At 43.7% G+C, this 16,051-nt stretch overlaps 2 protein-coding genes across 2 annotated transcripts; one reads left to right on the top strand and one right to left on the bottom strand.

The window, feature by feature from the left end:
- Positions 1–65: 65 nt before the first annotated feature.
- On the top strand, positions 66–3,620 carry LOC133916688 (peptidyl-prolyl cis-trans isomerase CYP65). The gene is made up of 11 exons (XM_062360477.1): positions 66–376; positions 718–780; positions 884–987; positions 1,137–1,228; positions 1,314–1,403; positions 1,493–1,568; positions 1,666–2,027; positions 2,118–2,374; positions 2,465–2,753; positions 2,950–3,060; positions 3,155–3,620. The coding sequence occupies exons 1-11, from the start codon at positions 249–251 to the stop codon at positions 3,356–3,358; spliced, it is 1,776 nt and encodes a 591-aa protein (XP_062216461.1). The 5' UTR covers positions 66–248; the 3' UTR covers positions 3,359–3,620.
- Positions 3,621–12,566: 8,946 nt separating this feature from the next.
- On the bottom strand, positions 12,567–15,664 carry LOC133914442 (uncharacterized). The gene is made up of 4 exons (XM_062357546.1): positions 15,310–15,664; positions 14,206–14,443; positions 13,223–13,316; positions 12,567–13,128 (listed from the first exon to the last, which is right to left on the bottom strand). Exons 1-4 carry the CDS (start codon positions 15,552–15,554, stop codon positions 12,806–12,808), a joined length of 900 nt encoding a protein of 299 aa, XP_062213530.1. The 5' UTR covers positions 15,555–15,664; the 3' UTR covers positions 12,567–12,805.
- Between the last annotated feature and the right edge of the window lie 387 nt (positions 15,665–16,051).

Raw genomic sequence — 16,051 nt, 5'->3', positions numbered from 1 at the left:
CTTTACTTGGGCCGCATATAGGCTTTGTTGGTGGGCCGGTAGCATGGGCCAGGCACAAACCGTTTCGGACCGACCTAGCGCGACGGCGGCTCGAGCCGTATTCCAACACGGCGCCGAGCCGCGGACGAACCAGCCGCATCTTCTCCCAACCTGCCGATCCAACGCCAGCCCGCCACCACCTCGTCGCCGGCGAAAACCCCGGTGGTACCACCAGCGGTAGACCGTGGGATTACAATTCGGGCATAAAGATGGGGAAGAAGCAGCACAGCAAGGACCGGATGTTCATCACACGGACGGAGTGGGCGACCGAGTGGGGCGGCGCCAAGAAGAAGGTGGCCGCCGCGCCGTTCAAGCGCCTCCCCTTCTACTGCTGCGCGTAACTACTTGCCTTGCTCTTCCTCTCTGTTCCGGCACTAGCCGTGAGAAAGATTTGCCGTCTTATGTGTGTTCGAGTTCTGGGGAGCTTTAGCTTGTAGGGTTTCATCTTTAGGTCATGGACTTAATTTCTTTGCGTATAATGTATGCTTGATTCCTGCTAAAGTTAGTACCTTTAGATGGTACTCTTATGATTTATTCTGTCCGTAAGTTCGACTCTAGAGGACATAAGCCTGTGGATTGTAGATGATTTAAATTGAGATTAAGTTACTGAGTGTGTTACTAGCAAAATGTTAATTCATCTTCGTTCTTGGCTGATTATTATTTTGTTGGGTGGTGCAGACTCACATTTCTTCCATTTGAGGATCCAGTGTGCACGGCTGATGGAAGCGTCTTCGATTTGATGTGAGTAGCTAAGCATTCCAGTTCAATGAGCTCTTTAGATTTTTATAAAAAATATAAGGGTTAAAAAGATTAGGAATTCTGAGTTTGTTGTTTGTCTATGTAGGAGCATAATCCCATACCTTAAAAAGTTTGGAAAACATCCAGTAACCGGAGCAATGCTCAAGCAGGAAGATCTTATTCCTCTCACGTTCCACAAGAACTCAGATGGTGAGTTAAATCTAGGCTGTGAGAATACCAATGCAGCTTGAACTCGTACCAGATCGATCTGCTAGTTCAATTGTGTCTTCCTTCTATCTTGAGATATGTGTGCTTTACATCCACTTCATATATTAAATCAGTGTTCATTTTTTTTGCAGGAGAGTTCCAGTGCCCTGTTCTGAACAAAGTTTTTACAGAATTCACGCACATAGTTGCTGTAAAAACTACTGGAAATGTCTTCTGTTATGAGGTGAGGCTTCATAAGCTTTCTCAAGTATCCAGCTTCATGGTACGGTATTTTCTTAGCTTACATGTCCATGCTTTATAAAACACAGGCAATCCAAGAGCTTAACATCAAGCCAAAAAATTGGAAAGAGTTGCTAACTGATGAGCCCTTCACTCGAAATGATTTGATAACAATTCAGGTAACTATTATGAAGAATCTACTTGCGCAGTTTCTTATTAACATTTAGCCGCATAGCCTAATTATGTTCAACTTTTGTAACTTTGGTAGAATCCAAACGTGCTTGATAGCAAGGTCCTAGGGGAATTCGACCATGTCAAAAAGGGCCTCAAACTTGAGGATGAAGGTTCGATTGTGCTCTCCCTTTCATTTACCTTTTTTTTTTTCAATTTCAGTTGTTTGCGATTTAACTTATGTATTCTGACTGGCTGGCTGCCTTGCAGAGTTGCAGCGAATGAAAGATGATCCAACCTACAACATAAATATTTCTGGTGATCTTAAGCAAATGATTAAGGAACTTGGGACGGAAAAAGGAAAGATAGCCTTTTTGCAGGGGGGTGGAGGGCAGAAAGCTCAAAAAGAAAGAGTTGCTGCACTTGCTGCTATTTTAGCAAAAAAAGAGAAGGATGACTCAAAATCGGGAAAAGAATCTAAACCGCAACAGTGTTTCAGTATTGTGGATGCTGCTTCTGCTTCTGTCCATGGCAGGAGTGCAGCAGCAGCAAAGGCTGCTTCTGCTGAGAAAACTGCTGCTAGAATTGCTATGCATATGGCAGGGGATCGAGCTCCTGTAAATGCTAAATTGGTATACTGTCTTCTCATCTTCATTTCTTACGATAGCGTTGCTTTACCTATCCAACAATGTTTTCTTATGGAGATAATTCAATGATTTCAGGTCAAAAGTCGTTACACTACTGGAGCAGCTTCACGTTCCTTCACATCGACTGCCTATGATCCTGTTACCAAAAACGAATTTGAGTATGTTAAAGTTGAAAGGAACCCAAAAAAGAAAGGATATGTTCAGCTGCATACAACCCATGGTGATTTGAATTTGGAGCTTCATTGTGATATAACTCCTCGGACATGTGAAAATTTTCTCACGCATTGTGAAAATGGTTACTACAATGGTCTTATCTTCCATAGGAGCATAAAGTATGTTCTGGTTGCTTTAGTCCATTATCTTCCTTTAGTTTTTATGACCATATCTAAATCTTGACCTTTTTTCTCATTCCCTTCTTACAGGAACTTCATGATTCAAGGAGGTGACCCAACTGGCACAGGAAGTGGAGGAGAGTCCATATGGGGTAAACCTTTCCAGGATGAGCCGAATTCAAAGCTGCTACATTCAGGAAGAGGTGTGGTCAGCATGGCAAATTCTGGTCCTCATACCAATGGATCCCAATTTTTTATCTTGTACAAGTCTGCACCACATTTAAATTTCAAGCACACGGTATTTGGTATGGTGGTTGGTGGTTTGACCACACTTTCAGCTATGGAAAAGGTTCCTGTTGATGATGACGACCGGCCATTGGTTAGTGTCACTCTATCTTTTTTCTGCTACTGTGATGCTTATTTTTTAAGTATTATCTTTCATGTTCCAGTGTCTCTGAAGATCATATTTCGTATTTGTTAGATTTGTTTTTTATACTTCGTTCTCCTTCATAATTATTTTAGTGAATGCAAAACTTTTTTGAACATGGTATTCCTATGCCTTTCTTGATTTACAGGATGAAATAAAGATACTAAAAGTTAGTATATTCGTGAATCCTTACACGGAGCCAGATGAGGAAGAAGAAAAGGCAAAGGAGGAGCAGGAGGAGAAAAAGGATGAGGATTATGTAATGTTGCCTCATAGCTTGTTTTAGCTATAATCATTGACTTTTTGCATTTATTTTTCTTCAGTTGTACTAACATGCATTTACATTAATTCAGGATAAGGTGGGATCTTGGTATAGCAACCCAGGAACTGGTGTTTCTGGTTCAACAAGTGCTGGCGGTGGAGTTGGCAAGTACTTAAAAGCTCGAACTGCTGGCTCTGTTGATGTGACTGGAAATGCTGGTGCAGCTGATGATTCAAGCAAGAAGAGAAAAGTGAATGCTTCTAGTGTAGAGTTCAAAGATTTCTCTGGATGGTAGATGTTATGTGTATGCATTTCCTCTTGCTTCTCACAGAAGAACCAGCTGGTGTATACGCTGATAGTATCTTGACATGTCATTCATGTTGTGCTATGATCTGTTAACTGTCCAAAATGTGCAAGGCCCACATTTGGGTGTGTGCTCTGAACTGTATGCTTTGATTCAAACCTTCTTGATACTGAAATGCTGAAAAGGCATAATCAAGCCGAGCAATCCGTGTTCCAATACACTATTATGATTGATGTTGCTGCGGCAAAAGGAACCTCGATTTTCTTCTGCTAGACTACAATTTTATATTTAGCTGCGCCATTTGCCCTGTTTGATTTTCCAGGACGACAAATTGGATATGGAGAATAGTGCCTTCATTTTTGTGTGCTCACAAGGTATACTGGTTTTTAAGGGTGGGCTTGTGCAATATTGCCACTAGTGTGTATGAGACTGTCAAGTTAACTGATTTTCCTGCCGTATGTAGATGAGATGTTAAGGAGAACTGGACACTGCTAACTTCGCAAGAGGTTGAATTATTGTGGAGTTCATGTTTTCACTAGTCGTATGAACTGATATCTTAGTCTAAACTCAGAAAATCTCAAGTGGGAACCGGGAAACCCAAGCTTTTGTGTAGAAACCCATATTTTTTTTGAGAACGCGCCTGAGCACGTTGTTTCATTAAGAGAAAGAAGCACAAGAGTTCACTCCATCACGCCTGGGCGATCCAGAGCTGGAGATTACAGTTTGCATGGACCAAACACTTAGACAAAGATTAGCTAAGGAGGATGGAGGAGTTGCATTAGCCGCCTATTGCCGGATTGGCACCAGTAGCGCCCCTCATCCTGATTCGCTTTGCTCAGAGCCCCCGACAAGGAAGCAGCACGATTGAAAACATGATTGTTTCTCCCCCTCCATATGAACCAGGCGACTAGCACTAACAGGGAGTCGAAACTGCGCCTTAGATCCTTAGGGAGCTGCTTACGAGTAGGGAGTCACCAGTCAACCAGCTCAATGTCTGCCCGCGGTGCAAACTGGTCAAGGCATGCCAGCCTCAGGAGGTGGAACCATACTTCGCGGCTAAAGACACAACCCAAGAGCAAATGTTGTATAGTTTCAGAAGCCTGAGAACAGAGGGAGCATGGTCCTTCATTCCTTGTGTCTTTGCAGTCAGTCATTCGTCCAACAACGACCATACAACGCCAACAAAAAGAAGAACTTGCATTTCGCCAGAGCCTTTGTCTTCCAGAGTTGTTACGCTCCAGGAAGTTTGGTCTGCCCAAAAAAGAACACCCTATAAGTTGAAGAGGCCGAGTACTGTTGGTTGGCCGTCCACCGCCAAATGAATTTATCAGGGTCATCCGACAGCCGCACTTGCTCTACTGTGTCCCAAACATGAAGATACTCAACAAGAATGAGCACTGTTAGCGACCCCGTAATGTCACGCACCCATCGACGGTTGCACAAGGCTTGATCTACCGTTCTTGATCGCGAGAAGCGCTTGCTAACCGCCTGCAAAAGATGGGGTGCCATATGCTGAATTGAAGCGCCAGCCAACCATTTGTCTATCTAGAACAGAGTCTTAGCGATATTACCAACCTCAACTGAGAAAGAAGCCTGGAACATCAAACGGATGATGAGCTCGCTCTTTGATGGCAGGGATACCTAGGACCGCGAATTGTTGACCCGACGCAACCACTCCCAGCGCAATCGAAGGGTGAAGCCCAGGTTTGAGAGGTTGAGAACTCCAAGCCCGCCAAGAGAGAGCGGTAGACAGTTGCGTGACCAGGAGACCAAACAATGTCCTTTGGACACCATATCAGTGTTGCACCAAAGGAATGCACGATGAATCCTATCAATAGCCTCCAGCGCCCAAGGTGGTAGGCAAGAGGCCATGGACAAGTAGATAGGAATCACCGTGAGACTATCTCCAACTGTTTCCCTTCATTTTGTTCCCTTCCTACCCCAAAATCTCTTCCCGAAGGGATTCCCTTCCCAGACTCGTTCCCTTCAGGTTCCTGCACTCCAACAACATTCACTTCCCCATTCCCTTCCCCAACAGACTTCTAATATTCTATCATTTTCCACATAACTGTCATGACACATATAATACAACTACAATATGTGGCACGTATACACGGTCAATGTATTTTGTATAGGGAGAAGAATGCTGCATGCGCCTCCAATACAAACTCCCTCTGCCACCAATTTTCATTACCACTCTCTTCTATATTTCGTTGTTTTCCCAAGTACACAGATCAAAGCAGCATGCACACTACCCATTTCATGGTTCCAAGCACACATCAACCAGCAATACGTACATGTATTTTTGTACATAAATGGTCTTAATTCCTTAACCAAATTCCCTGCTAGCTTTGTGGGCACGATTCTTCTCCTGGAAGCTAGGAACCACATGCCTGATATCTTCGTGGTCACGATTCTTCCCCTGGAAGCCAGGAAGCTCATGGTCGTTATCTTGCAAGGGAAGCTAGGCGCGGGTTGCTTACTCGAGAAGACTGCCACAACTATAAAAGAGGGTGGCTGCCAAAGTAGAGAGGTGCAATTGCCTCTGCATTTTACATTCACACGATGAGCTTGTCTATGTTTGGAGATCCTTCCATATTTTCATCAGACTCGAGTGATGATGAGGAAGAATTGATGTTGCTGCTCGCCATCGAGGAGGAAGAGCTTGTTGCCCAACATCACCCACATCACCGTTGCTCCGTGCTAGGACATGCAGTTATAGACTGCGGGCACCGGGAAGGTGCTGCTAGGTTATTCTGAGACTACTTCGCCGATGTCCCAGTGTATGGTGATGCATCGTTCCGTTGTAGGTAAGGCCATATTTAGTACTAACACATTTATAGCTATCGATGAGTACTTATAACGATTGGTCACCCTCTAAGGTTTCGGATGAGTTAGTCATTATTCTTGAGAATTGCCACTGTTGTGGAGGACCACGACCCTTAGTTTCGGCAGAAGAGGGATGCCACTGGGAAGCTGGGCCTAAGCTCCCTCCAAAAGATGACAGCCACCATACGTCAACTGGCATACGGAGTTAGTGTAAACACAGTGGACGAGTATGTTTGAATAGGGGGTAGCACAACGATGCTCACCCTAACCAAATTTGTGGAGGCCATTCTCTTGATTTGCTTCGATCAGTACCTCTGCGCTCCCATTGCAGAGGATACTGCTCGACTATTAGCCATTGGCGAGCAACGAGTGTTCCCCAGGATGCTTGGGAGCATCGACTGTATGCATTGGGATTTGGAAGAATTACCCGAAAGCATGGCATGGAGCTTTGGAGGCGGTTGTGTCATACGATCTATGTATATAGCATGCTTTCTTTGGAATGGTCGGTAGTTTGAATGACATAAATGTTTTGCACCGCTCTAACATTTTCAGCAGGCTCACAGACAGCACGGCGCCTCCTGTGTCATACACCATTAACGGTAACATGCATGGCGTGGGGTACTACCTAGGCGATAGAATATACCCCAAATGGGTGACCATAGTGAAGGCAATTTCAGCACCAAGGGGGAACAAGAGCGTGTATGCCTCTGCCAAGCAAGCATTGGTCCAGAAAGATGTTGAACGTGCATTTGGTGTCCTGCAGTCACGGTTCACCATAATTCGTGGCCCAGGTTGAATTTGGAATGAAAGCACACTTCATAATATTATGACCGCATGTGTCATAATGCACAATATAATAATTGAGGACGAGAGGGGCCGCTACGATGAGGAGGAGGTGTATGACTATATGGGCGAGAAAGCCACAATTGCTCATGATGCAGACCAAGCTGCCCTCCAGTACATAGAAGTAACTCGAGCAATCGGGAATCGGGCATTGTACCACCAACTATGTGATGATCTTGTATAGCACCTATGGAGTCTTCATGGAGTATAGTAGAAAGGTCGTCCTGTTCCCTAGTCCATGCATTGGCGTTGTAATATGTGTGTTTAAGTTATGTTAGTTGCAATGTTATGCTTCGTAATATAACATAATATACGGGAGTAGGCTTTCGCTGTGGAACTACATCCAATAAAAATCTATTCATGTGCTTGGTGCAGAAGAGGAACCAGGAATCTGTGATGACCAACTTGTTTGGAGTAAACCAGAATAGTGCCTCTCCCAGATGATACATTGCATCACCATCAGAAATTCAGAGTAGCATGTCAAGCTAAAAAGGTGCAGGTGTTGGCTCTCCTATTCCTTTGCATGTGAAATTTTACCAATTTCTTCTTACAAATATTTGTTTCCTCAGACTTACTTATTGAAACCTCCACGACTCCACTGAGATTTTTCATAGCAGGACTACATATATGATGCATCACTGAGCCTGGTACACTGACTTTTCATAGCAGGACTGCATATATTCTTGCAACATGATTGGCTAACACAAAAACCAGAAAACCTCTAAATCGAACTGCACTGAACTTACGTGCAAATATTGGCTAACAATCAGGTGAAACCGTACATGCAGTAAAGCATGAGACCTACACAGAAACTACGTTGAACGAGTTCAAATACTCAAGGTGGCATACAACCATACCATATGACTAAAAGAGTTTGGCCACATCCACACACAGTTTCAAAGTCTGTCGAAATTATTACAAACTAGACCACACTACACTGAGTCCTTGCAAATCCGGCATAAGCACCTTGCGAAGGCATAAGCAACGTGCGTCTACGGGTTTAGATCAGTGGCCTCGTGCGCATGCCACTTGGGGTGGTCGGCAAGCATGACCCAACAATGCGTGTATGCAAAAGGCTTCCCCTCAATCCCCTTATACACTGTGCAAGCACGAGTCATCTGCGCAACAAGGGAAACATGAGTGAATGACACAACTACAGTTTATTGATCACATTTGAAGAACAACATAAAGAATATTGGGAAACACTATACTCATCAGGGATATGTCACTCTATTGATCACATTGATGTATAGCCTAGTCGAAGTTGAACATATTTGTGAATATATGTAACTTTAGTCCTTTGTAATGCAGCATGTTGGTCCAATACTAACACTCTGTTCAGAGGATGGTCAACTTGCAATATGTTCAGTTGTTCAAAATTTTGGCCAACGTCTACTTGAGCTTGGTGGTGATGTGAACCTAGTTAAATGGCACAGTTATCCTCATGTAGGTATGTTCTTCTCTCCTTTCTGTCTACCTAATAGCAATTTTAATAAGGGATTGGATTTCTCTTTACTCCATTGTGGTACCTAGCCATTTTAATCACTATGACTTCCTAGTTAATGATTCTACCAATTTTTGTCTTCTTTTTAACATCATCCCCATTATGCAGGAAAGAAATGGAAAGACTAGACGTTATTGATTACATAGCTTGGTCCTCCAAAATGACAAGAACTATTGAGTTGTTTTAGTTACAGTTTGTATTGACAACAAGCAATCAGAATGTATAATGAATTTTTAGGTAAAATGTGAGGAGGGGAGAATGCACAATGATGACATGAAAAAAACTTGTTCCCAGTTGCAGGACTCTACTAGTAGTACTATATTGCAAATGGAATAGCTAAATTGGGTCATTCAAAAACACATGATTGTATGTCTTCTTTAGTGCTCCAACATGAAAAATATGTGCATACCTTGTCACGCTCGTTGGTCCCGCTAGCATTGAGCTGCTCCACCTTCCTCACGTGCACCGCATACTTGCTAACTGCGTTCGTGATGAGCTTCATGTGGTTGATCAAAGCCTTGTCTGACCTTTGCATCATAGACGACTTCCTGTACGTGTTGAAGTAATGGGCGATCCTGCCCCAGTACATCTCCTTTGACTAATCAGTTCCAACTATAAGATCCTGGCTCACGTTTAACCATGCAGACACGAGCAGCTCGTCCTCCTCGTCTGTCCACTTTGTTCAGTCCGTCTTGAGCTATGCCTTCTTGTTCCTCTTGGAGGTGATCACCTTCTCCGTCCCCTTATCATCGCTACCCATGCTGACCTGCCCCATGGCCTCATCGGGCACGAGGTGCAAGACAGGAGTGCCTGCAACCACAAAGTGGCCCATTTCCAATGTAGGTGCAACAGTGGAGGGTCTCTCCTGCATATCTAGCACGGACCAAGTCATCCATTGCACTCCGTCCTGAAGAAACTCTCGTAAAATGGATCCATGGAGCACCTGCACATCACAAGAAAAAGGAACATGAACATGCAACTGAATGGCTAATTCATATGAAATCTATAAGGATATGTACTTTGTAAGCTAACTCTTCTGACCCAAACCAACCATACAGCTGCACTACTACTACTCTAAAGATATGTGCTGAGGTTAGAATTTTACAGGAATAGCAGTGATTAGAATTTTTTCATATGTACTGACCCTTATTTTGTCAGACAGTTATATGGCATTTCAATTTTTTATACCTTTTGTTGGAGACCTGTTCTATATCCTAGTGACAAAAATGTTATTGTCTTCCATACTCCATTTGGAGGTTTAGTCAGCTAGGATGAAAAAGTTTAGGGTCACCATGCAGCCTGCATTACTGGAAGATCATCTCCCAAACATTTCAACTGATAAAACATAACAAAGGGTAGTACATCAAAGCATTGTCTTGCTTTTCTGATCCTGGTTCTAGAAATTGATAACAAAGAACAACCGCAATGGCAACCACACTCAGGTACTTTGAGATAGTGAAATAGATAATTACACCTGGAATAGATAACTAGACCTTTTAATAGGATCATGCTCACTACAAAACTATGGTTTACATATGATTTCATATATATGTCAATACAACTAGTTGAACTGATTATCTTGTTCCATAGTGAAGTTAGCTATATTCAGTGTACTTCAAAAACTTACTACTAATTCACTCAGGGGTCTATACAGGTTTGTTCTCTGGTTGGAAGCAGTATGGTCGACCATTCTCCCTTGCATTTTAGAGTTTGTGGACAAACACACCAACCAAAGAGTGAAGTGGAATAGCTAGGATGGCAGCTTGGTCCTTCATTCACGTGAGGAGATGAGAGAACTGTGACCATCGTTCCCAAAAAACATAGCTACTGGAGCAGAAATCTGGCGTGGTCATCATAATCGATCACAAGAGACAGGGCTACATCCATAAAATGTCTACCAAGTTACAACATACAAGTATTAAGCCACTAAAATGGCTTCTTGTAGACACAATAGAACCCTGACCCATTCGCGGGATATCTAGTCTGCTCTAACGATCAAACAAGTTAATACATGGTCAGGTTACTACACAAACACAATAAAACAAAAGGCATTATCGAGTCACCAACCCAATCGGAAGAATCCAATTGAAAATTAACACAAATTGCTGCACCCAGATTAGAATTGAAAACTCTAAAGATATCCCAATTGCACTGCAGTCCTATTAAAACTTTAGCTGATTGGAGTGTACTGCCACCAGCAAGCATGCATATCAACAAAAGTAGCTGTTAGACTCAGAAAAATGGTCAGCTAGAACACCTTACAATTTCAGAACAAATCCAGATTCAAAGTTCATAGATTGCAATCCCAAATCCTTGCATTCTAAAACTTAACAAATCTGCCCTACATAAACTAAAATAGCATACAACCATGGCAACCCAGGCATTCATAAGTTTAACAATTATAGGCCTTGTAGGGTTCAAATTATAGCTAAACTCCACATATATCAAAAGGCATGCTGACCACAATACCACACCATTTCACTCTACTAAAGTAACCAACACCTGACCCGACTACAACCTCCACGAACGATCAGATTCAATGGATAGGCCATCATCTGTATCAGCACACAGGACATCATCGGAGCTTCAGTCATCGGGAAGGACGTCGTCGTCATCAATGTCATTGGATCCTGATGCTTCCTCTTCAACTGTCGCGCTGCTATTGTCGCCCAAACCAACATGATTGGGCACAACACCGCCGCGGAGGACATCCTCAACTTGAAAAACTAGCTGATCCAAGTCCACCGCAATGGAGTCGACCTCCATAAGTGATGTGTTGAGCTCCATAGCAGCAGGGGTGCTATCCGGACTCAAGTTGTCGCTTGCCGCCTTCTTCAACGCAGCAGCCGCCTCCTACACTTGGTCCTGCATCTTCGACACGAGAGTGGCAAGCGCTGCTGCGTCCATCTACAACAACGAATCAGGGGAGGCCATGAGCACACACGTAGCCGGAAGCTCCTACCGAGGCCGACGTCGCACTATGGTGACACACATCCAGTCGGCGCCGACAGACCAACAAGACCTACCCGAGATAGCCCACCAAACTGAGAAGGCTCTGAGGTGAGCAGACCCCTCCCCTCCCCCACCCCCCACCCCCGAGGTACCACCCCAAGCAACGCCCGAACATCCCCACAATCTGAACCGATGCTCCTCCCCTCTACTCCGCACGACAAGTCGTCGGCCCTCCATCACCTGATTCACGATTCGCACACATAGCTCCATCACCCGATTGGCGCAAAAAAAACTCAGATCTGAAAGAGTTTGGAGATAATTTCGTACCTCCCGTTGCCGCTCGTCATCGCCGTCGCGTCGCCTCCGGTACAGTCGCTGCTTCCCTCCACACCAATGCGCAGATCTATCCTCCGGGAGCCGCTCTCCATCGCCATCAACCTTTCATCGCCCTCCTCGCTTGCGCCGCACCTCGCTTCTGCCTCTTCCGCCCGAAAGCACGAGCTCAACCTCCAACCCCCTCCCCGCTCGCCATCTCCACGAAGGGATAAGAGAGAGGTTCCTTGGGGCGTGGGAACCTCTCTCCTATCCCCTCCCGTGCCGACCCACGATGAGAGGCCGTTGGAGGTAGCGTTTCATTCCCCTTGCGTTTGTTTTCCCATCGAGAAGGGAACGGTGGGTGCAACGGGAACCCCTTGGAGATGCCCTTAGGGTCACTTTGGTAAGAACGACGCGGCCAGCAACGGTTAGAAGGCCTGATTTCCATGTCGGCAACATGTCAGCGACCGCGTCCATGAGTGGTTGGACATCACATTTTCGCAGCTTCTTCAAGGATAGAGGAAATCCAAGGTCTGAGGTATCAGACAGGGAATGCAGCCAACTGAAAAGGGAAGAATCGTTTTACGGTTGTCAAGTGTTCATCATCATTGCATTTGTTAAGATTGGTGTACAAACCCATATGGACGGCAGTGCTTAGAGCTTGCTTGGAGATCTTGTGTTGACTTTTTGTACTCTCGTTACTCCTGAAACCAGCTCACCACTTTGGTCAATTGCCCACTTCCACAATTTACCTTTCATCTTTCTGTATCATTTGCTTGCTCTTAGATTACCATTTTTGAAGAATGTTTTACTGAACCCGAAAGGCATCCTGGGCTACTTAATTGCAATGCAACAATGCGATCTCAAAAATGCAACACGGTACCACCTTGCATGGATCTGCAGCAAAGACGATAGCACTTCGCGACGATCGCGTACCAGCTAAACTGGTAAAGTGCACGCGATGATCGAAGTTCTCTTTATATATTCTATTTGACCTAAGCACGCTTAAGCAAAACTACCACGATCGATGCAATAGCCAAAAGAACAAATGCTGATGGTGCATTTGCAAAATCCTTGCTGGAGCTCATGATCATGGTCTTCAGCTTTCCCTTGCAACGGCCCTCGTTCGAGGTTGCGACCAGATCTTGCATCATGCTTGAAAGATTGGTCACTATCTCGGACAGCAGTGCCTTCATTTTCTCCACATAATCCTTAAGTGATTCTCCAGCGCTTGGAGAGAACTCGGAACTGGCTGCCTCACCATCCTCCACCTCATTTTCGGTAACGCTTGTAGTAACACTAGAACAGTCGCTGAACTCTGTAAGAAGGAAGATCGAAGAGAAGAAAACAAGTTAGGTTATGAAGAACACTGAATTAACGAATCACCGAAGAATGTCGACAATAATGCTTACTTGTCTCGTATGTCTTGTAGAACTTCATAACCTCTTCGTTCTTCATCACAGCATCCCAGACATTCTTATCTGAAGCAAGTGAGGCAACAACATCCTGCAAGTAGCAAAGGTTCACAACAAAGCAATCCTCTTTAAATAGAAGTTTCCAGCGCAGAAAGACTGAAGGTAAAAAGATGGGAAAGAGAACATGTACTCAAGATGCCACAATTTAAAGTCTGTTCAAGGTAAAGTGGGAAAGTCTCGGGGCATTAAGCTTCTGCACTATACATTCAAACTAACATAAGATGGGAAAGGTACTGAAGAATAGATATGGAAAAATATTCAGCACTAAAAATATGTTTATTGTGCTCAAGCCTCAAGGTTCCCTAGGAACAGAGTAACTAGGAGCAGGTTTCTAAAAATAAGCAAAATGGGAATATATATATATATATATATAGAAACTAGTATGTACTCTTGGGTGTATGTACTTCCACCTCTCATATACCATTTTTACACGTGTGTTATACTTCTTTATCACTTTAAATATACTTCATTAGTAATTATAAGATACTACAATACAAATCCCACAAAAAGTTTTATGAAATTCCATGATTTTTATCATAATTTGCGTATATACTTCTTTTATGTATAAAAAAGAGTATATAGTAAAAATGAAAGGGTAACATTGAATTTTTTTTTCGTACAACTCATATTGGAGTATCTTAGAATTAGTATTAGAGTATACTAAAAATGATAAAAGAGTATAAAGTGTTTGTTTAGGTGGTATATTGCATGTGAGAGTACATATAGGAGTATAGAATAGGTGTCCTCTGTATATATCGGATGAGGACTTCTGGTCTCTCCAAGATATGATAAACAATACGAAAAGAATCAAGTCCTGACTACCTACTAAAACCGAGACCTGACGATGACACAAGAAAAGGAACAACAGAGGGTGGCAGCTTGTGTGTTAACATTTGCCATACAAGATCGGAGAGACGAACCTGAACTTCAGGGCTCTCATGTAGCAATGTGAATGCTTGAACAACAGGTCCAGGGGCTCCAGATGTAACGAGCAAATTTTCGTAGCTATCTTCCTGCTTAGGTGTTTCTGGATGAACAGAGTTTTCAGAGAGAACAAGTTCCGGAAATGCACTTTCCTGAGCAACCTTTGTATGATCATCCAGGTCGCTAGGCGAGAGATGTGTCTTGGGATCAGCAATATGAGATTCAACCTTAACGCTGGTTGCATGAAAATGGGTCATCAGCTTTAACTAAAACAACAAAGTATACATAACAACAGCTACAAGCATAAAAGGGAATAACCTATAAAGAATATAAGCATCCGTATGTTTTCTTTTATGTAACCTAATCATGGTTCGTACTGCTTTGCGTACTGTCGTGTTTTGCACTGGGAGCATCGCAAGACCTCTACTAATCTCTATTATATAAAACACGAATTATTTCATACTTCATATCTTCCACTACTCTCCTCTCATCTAATAAAATCTCATAAAATTTATGTAATTTATCCACTTTTATTATCCACTCTCGTCGACATGTAATAATCTCTACTATATAAAATATGAGTTAGTTCTCGCGTCATATCTTCCCTTACTCTCCTCTCATCTAATAAAATACATAAAATTCGAGTAATTTACTCACTTTTGGCATCCACTCGCATACTCTAGTTTTACCGTCTTATTACCGGCTAAAGATATAAGATATATTTTACTAATAAAAATAAAAAAATAAGAAAAAATTAGTAGATAATCTCCTCTTTTTCAGATCAAATCTAAAATCAAGATACGATATCGCTCCTGACATATTCATTCGACGCATCAATATCTTCATACTTTTGAGTTTACGGTGTAAATGTTTGTGTTATCTCACGACACTTAGCTAGTGTCAAAGGAAACATGAGACACGGCCATCAACATTGCATGCATTAGCATTGCCATTACTACTACATCAGAGTGGAGTAAACAAACCGTCAAATTAAGCAAAGTAATTACCCAACCATAGTAACGAAAGAAACGAGAGAGATCAGAAAAGCAGAAACGGCAAGGAGAACTAAGAGTGGAAAGTAAACAAGCGAGGCTACGCACATCTCGAAGGCGTCCCTGAGGTCAAGCGCCGCGGCCGAGGCCTCCTCGCGGGTGGGCACGGGCCCGAACACCTCGCGCTCCGGGATGACCCACTCGTCCACCGCAAACGTGGACGCGTGGCGGCTGTCGGCGGCCGAGGAGTGGGGAGACTGGGGCGGTAGGATGGCGCGGCGCACGGCTGCGGCGGAGCGGTAGCCGCCGACCATCGCGGCCTTGGCGGCCGCACGGATGCTTCCCCCTCCCATGGCTTCGCTGCGAGATCGCACGCGAGCGCCCAAACGAACTCCGCACCGGATGGAGGGAACCGACTGGATTGGAGTTGGCGATTTGTTGGGGAAAATATAATAAAATTATCGAAGAGAGAGAAAGTTGTTCTCGACAAATGAAATAGCTAAAGATAAAACGGCGATAATTTATAAAAAAAAATATTTCTTTGCTAGTTGAATATTACACTCACCGTTTCAACTTTTAATTGGTTGGAAGTTTAAACGGCAAGTGTAATATTCGATATTGACCGTCGGATCTGTAATCAATGGATACGAGAACCCTAGCCCCGAGGAGTCCTGATGCCTTGCGGCGCGGGACGCGTGTTTAGTCTGCAGATAAGTCATACGGCATTGCCTTCCGGAATCGACGCGTGGGGAGACTGTTAATTGCGAAGCTAATCACGTCACTAATCAGCCTGATTACAACAGATTCAATCAGTCCGACAGTCTCGGAGCTTGGTCTCCTAGATTTTAAT

Source organism: Phragmites australis, chromosome 4 (genome assembly GCF_958298935.1).
Source record: "Phragmites australis chromosome 4, lpPhrAust1.1, whole genome shotgun sequence".
In the NCBI taxonomy this organism is placed as follows: Eukaryota; Viridiplantae; Streptophyta; class Magnoliopsida; order Poales; family Poaceae; genus Phragmites; species Phragmites australis.
This window is presented reverse-complemented; position numbering and strand designations above follow the sequence as displayed.

Excerpts from the sequence above, each read along its gene's own strand:
- LOC133914442 (XM_062357546.1), bottom strand. The coding sequence starts at position 15,554 with ATGGGAGGGGGAAGCATCCGTGCGGCCGCCAAGGCCGCGATGGTCGGC. Across the intron at positions 14,444-15,309 it reads CTCAGGGACGCCTTCGAGAT|CGTTAAGGTTGAATCTCATA; the intron begins GTGCGTAGCCTC and ends TCATGCAACCAG. Across the intron at positions 13,129-13,222 it reads CTACAAGACATACGAGACAA|AGTTCAGCGACTGTTCTAGT; the intron begins GTAAGCATTATT and ends TCCTTCTTACAG.
- LOC133916688 (XM_062360477.1), top strand. The coding sequence starts at position 249 with ATGGGGAAGAAGCAGCACAGCAAGGACCGGATGTTCATCACACGGACG. Across the intron at positions 377-717 it reads CTCCCCTTCTACTGCTGCGC|ACTCACATTTCTTCCATTTG; the intron begins GTAACTACTTGC and ends TGGGTGGTGCAG. Across the intron at positions 2,375-2,464 it reads ATCTTCCATAGGAGCATAAA|GAACTTCATGATTCAAGGAG; the intron begins GTATGTTCTGGT and ends CCCTTCTTACAG.